General features: G+C 36.9%; 1 protein-coding gene across 2 annotated transcripts in view; it reads left to right on the plus strand.

Annotated features, from left to right (window-relative positions):
• The window catches only part of ilk (integrin-linked kinase), a 98,416-nt gene that overhangs the window by 31,062 nt on the left and 53,941 nt on the right, over positions 1–13,413 (plus strand). For both annotated transcript variants that reach the window (XM_041258754.1, XM_041258755.1), the window contains exon 4: positions 11,505–11,600. In XM_041258754.1, the coding sequence (XP_041114688.1) occupies positions 11,505–11,600 (96 nt within the window). The remainder of the gene's footprint in view (positions 1–11,504; positions 11,601–13,413) is intronic.

Genomic DNA, 13,413 nt, shown 5'->3' on the forward strand with positions numbered 1-13,413 from the left:
ATCGCGCTGAAGTGATTTTCTGGGCCCGTGGTCGGGGAAATGCAATAGAAAAAACATTTTTCATTTTATTGAATTTCTGGGCCACTGTACTTTGCCTTTACAAGTTTATTTTCCACTGAGAGGGGCATTTACATTTAAAAGTAGGGTGGTCAAATTAAAGTTTAGATTTCAACAACAAACAAAAAAAATGGGTTATCAGTTTTTACTTAACTTAAACATATCTAAAATTAAAATAGAAAAAAAGAAATGATTTAAACGTGTAAAAATGCTTTTTGCACACCAAATCCTGCTACAGTTTTTTCCGGTCGGCCATCTTGGATTTAAGTGTAGCTCTCTACTGTAGCTTTCCGAATTAAAAAATGAATAAATAAATAAAATAAAATATTTAAACTTTTCAAAGAAACAGTTTACTCCAAGCTTGGTTGTGTTTTTAAATTGAAAATCAGTTGTTCTATTAATGCTACAGCCTGCCCTTAAATACGCATCTCTTCTCAGGATTGTCCAGAAGGCGTGGCACAGACACACGTGACCGTGCAATAAAATGGAGAGGGGTCATTTTGATATGCACGGGTTTTGTTTATATTTGATTGAAACATAACAAATTATACCATGTTTTAAAAGCATTTTTATTTGTCTGTTAAGAAATTATAACTATTCCAGTTATAGTATTTGTTTACGGGTCAAAAGTCACCATAACAATATTTTATGTGTTAAGAATTTGTAAAGAATATGATTGGCTAAGTGCACTTACCACTGAAAGTGGATAATGTGATTATTTATATATAAATAATACATTTAAGCTTTTTTTTTTTTTTTTTTAATATTAATATATTAATCGAATTTAAACTTGTGTAAATTGTTACACAATTGCAACTTTGTAAATATATATTTAACATAATATTTATACTTTGGTATCATGCTATTTTTAAAAGTAGTGTAAAACAACGATGGTTAAAAATAAGTATTGAATTAATATGCAATTGGCCATTTGCTGAAGCTTAGTTACATGTTAAAACTACCAAGTTTAAAAATAAATATTCAACATACATAGGAAATATGAGTTCAAACGGTAGTCTAATGACACACACACATGCTTAAATGGTCAATTGCATATTAATTAAATACTTTTTTTAAAAAAAATTAAGGATTTAAAATATCACAAAACACATTTCAGGGGTCTATCATTTTGTGTAGCAACGGCAAACACATATATTTCGTGCATAAATTCATTGGTCAAAATCTGTACATCTAACTTATCATTTACATTTTATAGCAGAATTAATAACTAACTATTCTTAATTCCGTACAGTAACTACTGATCTATGCTTAAATGTGTGTGTTAGATTTTTATTTAATATTTTTATTAATTTTATACCAGCTTGAATATGCTTGAGACAATGATTTTTTCAGAAGTGGCAGTTTTTAAAAGGGAAATAAAACAAAACCGTCAAGAATATTTATTTTACCAGAATATTTATAATTTTACAAAATACAGAAAGATAGTGCTTCACTGTTTTGTATTTAATTATACAACGAGTTGAAAACTGCAAAGTACATGAGTACCACAGAGCGCTCTGAGCCGAGTTCCCCATAGAGGAAAAATAGCCAGACGCCTGCTTCACTCCCCTATTAAAAGGGCAGAGAAAGTTTTCAGCAGCTCACAGAGAGAAAACATTGAGGAGCTTGTTTACAATAAGAAGGAAATGGCAAAACACTGTAAACCCGATTTATTAATATTTGATCATTGTATTTACAACATTTATTCTGTCATGTTTTTGCAATAGAAACACCTAAATCCGTTACATTTTTTATTATTACTGATAATAATGGAATGAAGAACTGTTTTATTTATGCATATTTATTTTGAGAAAATAATCCAGTAGTGTCCATTATTGCTTATAAATATCCTGAGGATAAACGTATTATGTCATTGCAATTTGACTGTTTATGTATAATAGTTAGCGTTTTGTAGTTGCATTTAGATTTATTTATTAAGAACATAAGAACATAAGAAAGTTTACAAACGAGAGGAGGCCATTCGGCCCATTTTGCTCGTTTGGTTGTTAGTAGATTATTGATCCCAAAATCTCATCAAGCAGCTTCTTGAAGGATCCCAGGGTGTCACCTTCAACAAAATTACTGGGTGCCTCCTATTTTCTGTTCTGAATGCCCCTTTGTCTAATCTCCATTTGTGACCCCTGGTCCTTGTTTCGTTTTTCTGGCTGAAAAAGTCCCTTGGGTCAATACTGTCAATACCTTTTAGAATTTTGAATGCTTGAATTAGGTCGCCACGTAGTCTTCTTTGTTCAAGACTGAACAGATTCAATTCTTTTAGCCTGTCTGCATATGACATGCCTTTTAAGCCCGGAATAATTCTGGTCGCTGTTCTTTACACTCTTTCTAGAGCAGCAATATCTTTTTTCTAGCGAGATAACCAGAACTGCACGCAGTATTCAAGATGAGGTCTTACTAGTGCATTGTACAGTTTTAACATTACTTCCCTTGATTTAAATTCAACACTTTCCACAATGTATCCGAGCATCTTGTTAGCCTTTTTTATAGCTTCCCCACATTGTCTAGATGAAGACATTTCTGAGTCAACAAAAACTCCTAGGTCTTTTCATAGATTCCTTCTCCAATTTCAGTATCTCCCATATGATATTTATAATGTACATTTTTATTTCCTGCGTGCAGTACCTTACACTTTTCTCTATTAAATGTCATTTGCCATGTGTCTGCCCAGTTCTGAATCTTGTCTAGATCATTTTGAATGACCTTTGCTGCTACAACAGTGTTTGCCACTCCTCCTACTTTTGTGTCGTCTGCAAATTTAACAAGTTTGCTTACTATACCAGAATCTAAATCATTAATGTAGATTAGGAATAGCAGAGGACCTAATACTGATCCCTGTGGTACACACTGTAAAATACTGCTTTGATAATAGGATATTATGTGTATATGTTCACTGTTTATGTATAGAAATTCATATGAAAAGTAAGTTTTCACTGTGCCTTAAACAATGTCCAACAGGCAGTACCTAACAGGTGCGTAAATCTCCATAAACACACAGGTAACACGCCACAGAAACAGCTCTGCACAACGAGGAAAAAGAAAAGCGTATCAATGCTAAATTCAGTGACAAACAGGCTGTATTTATTAATGACAGGCTAGAAAACAATGTGCATACTGTGCAATAAGTGCAAAGTGCAGACGTTTCGGTCAAACATTGACCATCAACAGTGCTGCCAAAAACAAAGACCAAGCACGCTTATAAATAGTTGTTTCAATTCGCTTAATTGATGTGATGCTAATTATGTGCAAAACAACCAACTGAAAACAATTAAAAACAGGTGTTTGAATGTCGACATATACAGACCATATTTACTATGCATTGTGTGCGAAAACAGAAATAATACAATAGTAACTAGCACAAGGATAGACAGCATGTTCACAGCTAGCAGGACAATTACATTGCAATAGAGTCATATTCAAAAAGTTAGTTAATTACATCATTCCAGCACCTTGTTGTCATCTTCAATATATAATCAGTATTCATAGCTTGTGATTAAATTAGTTCAACTACACAGTTTCAGCCATATCAAAGTTAAAGAAAAGAAAAAACAATAGCTTATAGCTTATTAGGGTCTGCAGGAATTCAGACAAATATAAGAGCACTGTAGTCTGTAGAAAACGCGATGATGCAAGTTCTTTGTTCAATTCCTCCGGCTGTACCATGTGTAAATAAGAAATCCAATCCAACAATTTTGATTTCCATCCCTACGTGCTTGGAATAATTAAAATTAAAATTTTAGATCCGAAACTGAATGTCTGGCATAGAGGAGATGTCTTGCTATTGGTTAATGGATGTCATTTCTCAGGATTGAGCTCTTGTTCGTTAATGCACAGTCTTAACTGTCTGTGGTTTTTCTGTAAAATATTCTACTTATTCTGTGTTGTGTTTCTTGTGAAATGATTGATTTTAACTGCATTATCACAGGCATCACAATTACGACAAGGAAAGAAACCAGTCGGTTTGTTCAGTACATCTCCAGTTCTTGAACATTTAAACGAATCAAATGTGGCCAAATTGTGTCTCAGGTCTTTCCCTCTGTAATGAGTAAATAACTGTAATTTATTAGAAATCCTACTGCCAGTAGTATCTGCAGACAGAACGTGCCAAAGCTTCCTAATTCTATTCTTAATTTCCGTAGTGTAAGTAGTGCAACAAATGATAGCGTATTCTTTATCTAGATGAGGGAGCTCATTAATAGTTTTGTGTCGAACCTGGGAGAGAGCTTTATCTAACCTTGCTTTTGGATCATTTCTAAATTGAAATTGATTGTACATCTTCTGTACCTCTGTCACAAAGACGGCCGGAGTGGGGGACGTCAGACCAGAAACAGGAACCAGGAAATAAACGACACAGAGGTGGAGTTTGGTGGAGCTGAGCGAATGGTCTCGCTCAGCATTTAATAAATGAACAGTCAGAAAAAAAAAGGTTTGTAACAAAAACAGCACACGACACGTGAGGCAAAAATAAATAGACAAACAAAACGAGTAGACACTAACAAAACAGGGTGGACGAACGCTACACAAAACAAGTACAGTGCTGGTGCTTCCAGCACTCGTAGGAATTGATATTTATAATTACGCTTCTCCTCTCTCTCTCCCCCGTTCTCCACTCCCAAACACACAACCCCGAGTGAGTGAAAACATGCTGCTTTTATGCAGCTGTACCGAGACTCGATTGCTAATCAGTCATTCAGTTGGAGTCGCGATACAACTGCACGTGAATTAATAAAGTGCAATTCCCCGTGCTCACATATTATTACTTTTTACTTACACGTGAAGTGCTGTGCAATCCTCGTGCCTAAATACAAATATACATTTTAAACATTCGTGTTATACAGACCCGTTTATATCCCGTGTACCAGTGACTATACACCAACATTAATATACAACATATAACACAAAATACACACAGGTGCGGGCACTTTGCCTCAACCTCATATTCAAAATCTGTAGGTTTTGAGCAGATCTGCTTAAGCCTTGACTGTATGGAAGTCCCCATTTAAGGGGTACAAAATGAAAACTTGATGCATTCAAAATGCAATTTTTATCAGTCGGTTTTGTGTACAGAGTAGTATATAGATTTCCCTCAGTGAAACAGACTTGTGTATCTGGAAAATTGACGGTACTGGTGTTATATTCTAAATTAAATTTAATGGAAGGAATCAAGCCATTGAGACGGTTAACAAAGGCTTCCAACTCGATAGACGTGCCAGTCCAGATGATAAAGATATCATCAATGTAGCGTTTCTACAATGTAATGTAATTAAGATAATAACTTTTTGAATCTGACTCTTGCGATGTAGTTATCCTGCTAGCTGTGAAGATGCTGTCTATCCTTGTACTGCTTATTACTGTATTATTATTTATGCACATAATGCATAGTATATATGGTCCGTATATGTCTATACTTATTGCATTACAAAAAAAAAAGATCTTAAAATATATTTATAAACCCCCACAAATTAACGAAACAGTTGATATCCACACTCCTTAGTAATGCTCAGCTGTGCATTATCTGATCATTGTGCACCTGAGTATTTAAACATTATAGCAAAATAAAGTATCCAGTATTGTAAAATCCTATTTCTTTGTAGTCTTTCTGACAGGTTGCTTTGCAAAGCCACATAAAGCTTTAAAATACAAAAAAATATCTCTTTAGTAGACTTTCACTTCCATTGGAAGATGCAGTTCCCACTGTCTCTCTGTAGAGTGCAGGATGATGACCATGGAGGTGGACAAACATGTTGGATGGATTTCCTTTTTTTTTTTTTTTCCATAGATTTTGTTTCTTGCAGGTTCGGCACACTGGAAAGCAATCCTTGATTACCAAGCCGTCTGCATTCTTTTTGAAGCCAAAAAAACGCCCACAGTGATAATTTAGTTTTTCTTTTTGCTGGTGTAATTAACTGTCTCATTGCCTAAATCTGCAAAGCTGCAAGCTGCCATTTTTTATTTTTGTTTTTTACTTTTGTGAAGTTGTTTTTTCAGCTGTGCTTTTCCATGCGCATCACTCTTCGTATCTGCAGTACACAGGCGCGCATGCTTCCACAATGTTAAATCATGGCCAACAAATATGCATTGCTGAGTTTAGTAAACCAATGTTGAGGAGAATAAACGTCCAAAAATGTAGATTTGATCATAGTTCAAGCATTTAGTCATTTAGCTTCAATTTTTTTATTTTTTTTTTTTTTTACAGCCTCTCCTGTATTTTTTAAGTTTATTATTTTTATAATCCCCAAGCAGTGGTGAGCTTTGGATATTTTAGTGAATTACATTATTTCACTTGAGTCTAGCAACTAAATTTAAGGGCTAATTGTAGAGTTTATTTTTAAAACTTATTTTTAGACCCAGTTTAGACTATATTATACTTTCTTAATGACACATTTTATCCGAACCTATGCAATGAAGCAGTGGTTTTACGGCAGTGTAAATCTATAATACAAGTTAAACACTGCATGAGTTATAAAATTCAACAGAGCATAGCGGAGCCAAGCCGTTGCACACTGCTCAAATCATTACTAATGCTAGCCAAAGCCACGAAGCAAACCTGTATAATAAAAAAAAAATGAACCAGTTTAATTTTTTAGTTTAATTTATTTAAACCATTGTATTTTTTCTAGTAAATAATGTGTTTAAATTACGTTAAAACTATTGTTTATTTCCCTTGTTGGTAGTCATGCCATTTAGCAGTGCAATACAGGTGAATTTGGTGTTTTCAAGTCTGCCCTCCAGACTTATTTACAATACCGTAGGGCTGTTAGTTAAGCCTCAAAATAGCAATAGATTAATTGGGCACATCAAATATAACACCGTGTAACAATTTGTTTTTTTTGTTCCTGGGTAGTTAGTGTTATTTCCTAATTGCTTCTGCCTCAAAAGTATAGAACATGACTATTATTCCCCACAAACTTTGCTTTTGTGACCAGGACAGTGATATTTCAAAATATCACTATTTCCAATGGGAAAACGGGCAAATGTGTGTCTTTTCGTTCACATAAAGTCAGAAAAAATCCAAATTAACATGTATTTATACTAAAGTAATACAAAAATGACTACAGAAGATTTAGAAGTGATTCGAGATTTACGATTATACTGTATTTACTTAATTAGAAAACCAGATTGGGAGAAAATAATTGGCGATTTAAAAAAAAAAAAAAAAAAAAAATCTCTATCTGTATCTCTTTAGCTGTAGAACCGCTTAGATTTCACACTACATACAACCGCCGCACCCGCAAAATGTGCGGCTCCATTTTAAAATAGCTTCGATATGAAAATGAAAAACAAACAATTGGACACAACTTAATATTTTTATTCATGAACATCGTACATAACGTTTTCAGAGCAGAAACACTGTATTTACTTTGAACATTAGACTTTTTCTTATTTTTTTCAAAAAGAGCACATATACATAAATATGAAAAAGTGTAATAAAATAGACTTTACACAATAACTTGTGTAAACAAGTGTAGAAAGTTGTCTGCACATATACAATTATAAAACATAAATAACTAGTTATTAAAATAGCATAAAACAAATATAACATGCAAATGTGCAATGTGAAAGCGCTTTGAGTGAAACAGATTTCAAAGACTCTGTTTGTCTATTCAGAGTTCTGTTACAGCTTTCTCAGTACAATCTACGCAGAAAAAACGTGCGTTTCAACTGTACCAGTGCATTTGCCACAGACTGCCTTTCTACAAATGGTGCAGGCATCAAAAGTTCTCTTATAGCATTTAGCAACCTGGCATTGTCTTTTATTCCGTGTGCCAGTGGGTGCAGCGCTGGCTGAAGGTTTAGGGGCATTTGCCAGCCAGCTTTCATGTCTCTTATCAAAGTGTTTCTGCCGTAGATCCAGGGCTAGCTGCAAAATGAAGTCGCTCCGACTGATTGTGTTGCCGGTGCACTCCTTGTACAAAACCAAAGCGTTGATGGCTGTGAGGTCCAAAACATTATAAAAAACAGCCACAGGCCACCTGCGGTACCACCTTTGACAGAATATAGCCGTACCATTTGATCCAGTATATCCACACTGTACTTCGTTGCGTTGTAAAATGCAATAGTCTCTAGCTTTCGTTTAGCATCAGTCCTGGTCATGTTTTTACACCTGTACACACTCAGGGTGGCACAGTCGTTCTGCCTGAGGTGTGTAGTGGAGTGCAGGAGGGCTTGCACGGCTTGAGCTGTTGATTGTAACTCTATTCAGAGGATAGGCAGACAAGAAAAAAGTAGCGTAGCAATATCATACTGTATTATAATTCAATGTGTGTAGCTAATAATAATAATAATAATAATAGAATGATTTTCTTTACTGTTTCATCACTCAACAGGAGTATATACAGTGCCTGTAGTAAGTATTCACCCCTCTTGGACGTTTTCAGTTTGTTGTGTTACAACCTGAAATTTTGATGCATTTAAATGGGATTTTTTTTTTCCCTTTGATTTACACAACCTTCTTTACACTTTGAAGAGGCAAGATAATTTTTATTGTGAAACAACAGTTAATGAAAAATAAAACAAAAAAAATGAAATGCTTGATGCAAAAAACATCTGGTCCCCCAAATTCTTCTTACCCAATATATGTAATATGCACTTTAACATTGTACATACTAAATGTAGAAAATATTAAAATATGGTACTTAAAGCTGTATAAATCCTAGCTTCCACTAACCCTTTGCAGACTGAGAATTCTGTGTTTTTGAGGGCCAACTGACATGGCTTGACATCAACTGGAAAGTGTATTTAAAAAAGTAAAAAAACACCCTGTCAGGTTTTATTATTTCTATTTGTATTGATGACTGCAGAAAGGCAATGTTTATTGTTTGTTTTGAATTAAAACCTGTGAGAATGTGGCTGGAGCCTCAACAAGGTCATTGTTTTATTGATAATTAATGAAGGCTCCAGCCACAGCTTAAAAGAACCCGCTCGAGGCTGATCGAGGCATTTTTTGAGCCAGAGATGGGGTACTGTGTTGAGCTGGAGAATATATCGCTGTACCACAATAGTATTTGTTTGTTAGTTTATTTTGGCCATCGAGCCCATTTGTTTTGTGTATTGTAAATTGTTTTGTTTATTATTTTATTTATTATTAAAAGCAGAGCACAATCGCATCTCGTTCCCCGTACATACCTTTGCTGCCTTTGTTTACTTTCTGGCCTGCCTGACGTCACAACACTCGCCATCTTGCCACAGAGCCATACAATGCACATATATATTATAAGCCCTATAAATCAGAGCATCTCCTCAGGGAGGACCAACCATACAGTTGTAGTCAAAATTTTACATACCCCAATGGCAATTTTATAATTTCTAGAAATATCTCAAAAACAAATATTTAAGGGAAAAGTCTTCTGTAGCAAAAGTTTTGCTTTTGTGGATAATGAAAAAAAATACAAGAAATAGATGTACAATTATGTACAGCATTTTCTTTTTTTTTGCAAAACTCCAAAAATGCTAATTCAAAAGTATTCATACCTTGATAAGGAACATAAAATTAAAAGCTAGTTGAGCAATAATAACCTATTTTAAGGATTAGGATATTTGTCTTCAACACAGAATTGTTCCAGTTCATTCAAATTCCAAGGACTTCTCTTGTGCACAGCCTTCTTCAACTCATACCAAAGATTCTCAGTTGGATTTAGATCGGGACTTGGACAAGGCCATTTTGGATTTACTGAAACCAGAAGACAGTCGAAACGGTAAAATGCACAATACTTGAGCTTTACAAGTCACACAAGTACAGTTTGTTTAAAAATCGGAATTGTTATGTTTATGACTGAACTGAGTTAAAACAACAATCACAGATCCTGAATGTGTTGCAACTGTAAACCCCGCGTGTAACCCACTTAAGAGACATGAAAGTGCTGGCGCAACTTTGGGACTATCTTTAATTGAACAAATTATTTTAGGTACCGGTAATGAAAAATATAGACAGAACTCTTCACAGTCGCTTGCTCTATGAAATACAATTGTAACGGTGAACATCGCACGGTTATTCATGGAGAATCCCCCCAAAATGGGACATTTTAGTATAATTGGAGCTGTATGAAAAGCTTTTCTGCCATAATCTTTGTTTACTTAAAATAACCTCATGGAAATGCAGGCACATTCAGAACTGTTCACATACTGACACGCACTGTATTAGAAAACAAATTCTGCGGTGTCGGGTTGTACAGAAATGTACTATAAACTGATATTTGTGTGTGTGTGTGTGAAACGCTATAGTTAGCTGAACCGAAGCCAGTGGGGGGGGGGGGGGGGGGGACATACAGTACTGTGCAAAAGTTTTAGGCTGGTGTGAAAAAATGTTGTAAAGTAAGAATGCTTTCAAAAATAGACATGTTAATAGTTTATATTTATCAATTAACAAAATGCAAAGTGAGTGAACAGAAGAAAAATCTACATCAAATCCATATTTGTTGTGACCACCCTTTGCCTTCAAAACAGCATCAGTTCTTCTAGGTAGACTTGCACACAGTTTTTGAAGGAACTCGGCAGGTAGGTTGGCCCAAACATCTTGGAGAACTAACCACAGTTCTTCTGTGGATTTAGGCAGCCTCAGTTGCTTCTCTCTCTTCATGTAATCCCAGACAGACTCGATGTTGAGATCAGGGCTCTGGGGGGGCCAGACCATCACTTCCAGGACTCCTTGTTCTTCTTTATGCTGAAGATAGTTCTTAATGACTTTAGCTGTATGTTTGGGGTCGTTGTCATGCTGCAGAATAAATTTGGGGCCAATCAGATGCCTCCCTGATGGTATTGCATGATGGATTCCTCAGTCACACCATCACAATGCATCATTCTGTCTGTACTACTGAATCACAGAGAAATGAGAAATTGTTACATGCATTTAGGTAGCAGCACCAGCATCTTTCATCAGCACACAGTACTGAGGGCTGCTAGAACCCATCAGGAGTAGGTCTTGTCCAATGTTTGATTTATGTTACTATATTAAAATTATATTACTGTGAACTATGTCTACATGCAGCAAAGTGATTAGCACCCGACAGTGCCCACTGGCGTAGTGCTGAAACTGCCGACATTTTCTCATTGTGCAAAAAAAAAAAAAAAATCAGTTTCTATTCAGTTTTATCTTTGTCGGTAATTGTTTAGTTTGTAATTGTATGCAAATATCAGTTTCAGTTCGGGAAAATTATAATAGTTTAATCCCTATTATATATTCAATTGCTTTACCTATTTTTTAAGAGGGTTACCTATTCAGGGATACCAGTCATTTGTCTGAGTGGCATTAATGAGCAGAGTTTTTCAGCATTCTTAGTAAATTGATAACATTTGGTGGGTACCACTGCTCTTGTAAGATGGCTAGCTCATTAAAGTAATAAAGCTCTAATCATTTTGTATTCAGCAATCATTTTCTTATATTGTGTAATTCCATATGTGAAACCTGTGTATAATGGGTTACCTTTGTGTTTCAGCTGATCCAGTGCAAAGCAGACACCAATGCAGTGAATGAACATGGGAACACACCGCTGCACTATGCCTGCTTCTGGGGTCAAGAACAGGTTGCTGAGGTCAGAACATACTCCACAATAGGCTTCATATTCATCATGTTTGGATAATAATATGAATATTATGAACATGTAATATTTATACCCAAGTAATGTATTAGGTAACAGCTCACAATTGTTGCATGGATTTAGGTTTGTTCTTATCCTTTGAAATAAGGTTTCCTGTGTTGAACATGTCAATTGCAAAGCTATGTCATGCTCAGTATCATATTACCTAGAAACAGCAAATGGTAGTTTGTTTGATTGAGTAGGACTTTCTTAATTCATCTCAGTCCAAACATGTGACACAGTGTTTTTAATTTACTAAGTGATTAGTTTTTAATCCAGTTTTTAGTTACTACAGGCAGGCAGAAGTAATGTATAAAAATTCAAGTCTAATATAGTAGATTTTGTGTAAATTGTATGCTGGAAGTATTTCTCAATTTCCAAGTTTAACACTTTTAACCCTTTGCAGTCCATTTATTCAGCACTTGTCGTCTGGTGCGTCAGGTCCAATTTATTTTTTTTTTGTTTTACAAGCACTGTTTTAAATTTTTTTTTTTTTCCCTGTGGCAGAGCAAAGCTCTGCTCTTTAGAAATTGGCAGGGATGGGGTTAACTTCCCCTACCTGCCTGGGTTTATTATGTTCAGGTGGCTGGGGTTGATTAGTTGATTAGGTTGATTAACGATCAATCAGCGCCCAGCCACCTGATATAAAAGGAGGCCTCTGCTTCTCATTTGGGGAGAGGGAGCTGAGGAAGCAGGTTGGTGTTTGTTTTGTGGTTTTTTGAATTTTCTAAATCCAGTGAAGGCATTGCCCAGCCTGGAAACTTTATTTTTGTGAGTTTTGTTTTTGCTTTATTTGTGTTTGAGTATCTGTTATTTTGCCCTTGTGCACTTTATTTTTGTTAATTTATAATAAAATTGTTATTTTTTGAACTGCAGACTGTCTCTGGGCCTCTATCCACTCGCCAGCCTGCCACATTTGGTGTCAGAAGTGGGATAGCGCCACCTAGAGGCTCAGAGCAGTATTTATTTATTTATTTTTTTGGAAAAAAAAAATGGGAAAGAAGAGCAGACAGTGGAAAAGGCAGGACAAGCAGCAGCTGAAGAAATGTAAGCTGCTGCAGCCACCGCTGGAGGACCCGGCCAGCCTCTTCCCTTGGTGTTCCTAGTGCGGGAAGGAGGACCATCGTTGGCGGTCCTGCCCAGATGTGCCACTGGCAAACTGGTGTGGCCGGTGTGAGGAGGACGGCCACAACTGGGCAGGATGCCCGTACAACCAGGCCCAGGAAGAGGTGCAGTGTTCACCCCGGGCATCAGGGGCCACCCCACTACCTCCAGCACCACCACCTTCACCACCGTCCCAGGAGATCTGGGACTGGTTGATGCACCCTGAGGCAGACCTCGTCCACGATCTCCCCATAGTTATCAACACGCTGTGGCGTCGGGATGGGGAGAGGTGGGAACAGTGGGAGGAACAACACCACCCAATGTCCTTCCCAGAGGTTGCTCTCATGGTGGTTAATTACCTGGCGGTAGACATGGGAGATGCCCCGGTCACTCCAATAAAGAGGGGTGAGCCGTCGCTCCCAGAGCCAGAGAGGGGTGAGGAGCTGCCGTCGTCCCCAGAGCCAGAGAGGGAGTGAGGAGCTGCCGTCGCTCCCAGAGCCAGAGAGGAGGCTGCCGTCGCTCCCAGAGCCAGAGAGGGGTGAGGAGCTGCCGTCGCTCCCAGAGCCAGAGAGGGGTGAGGAGCTGCCGTCGCTCCCAGAGCCAGAGAGGGAGAGGGCTGCCGAGGAGCCAGAGAGGAGAGGAGCTGCCGTCGCCGTCGCCTCTC

The sequence above is a fragment of the Polyodon spathula genome, chromosome 9 (genome assembly GCF_017654505.1).
Source record: "Polyodon spathula isolate WHYD16114869_AA chromosome 9, ASM1765450v1, whole genome shotgun sequence".
NCBI classification, from domain to species: domain Eukaryota; kingdom Metazoa; phylum Chordata; class Actinopteri; order Acipenseriformes; family Polyodontidae; genus Polyodon; species Polyodon spathula.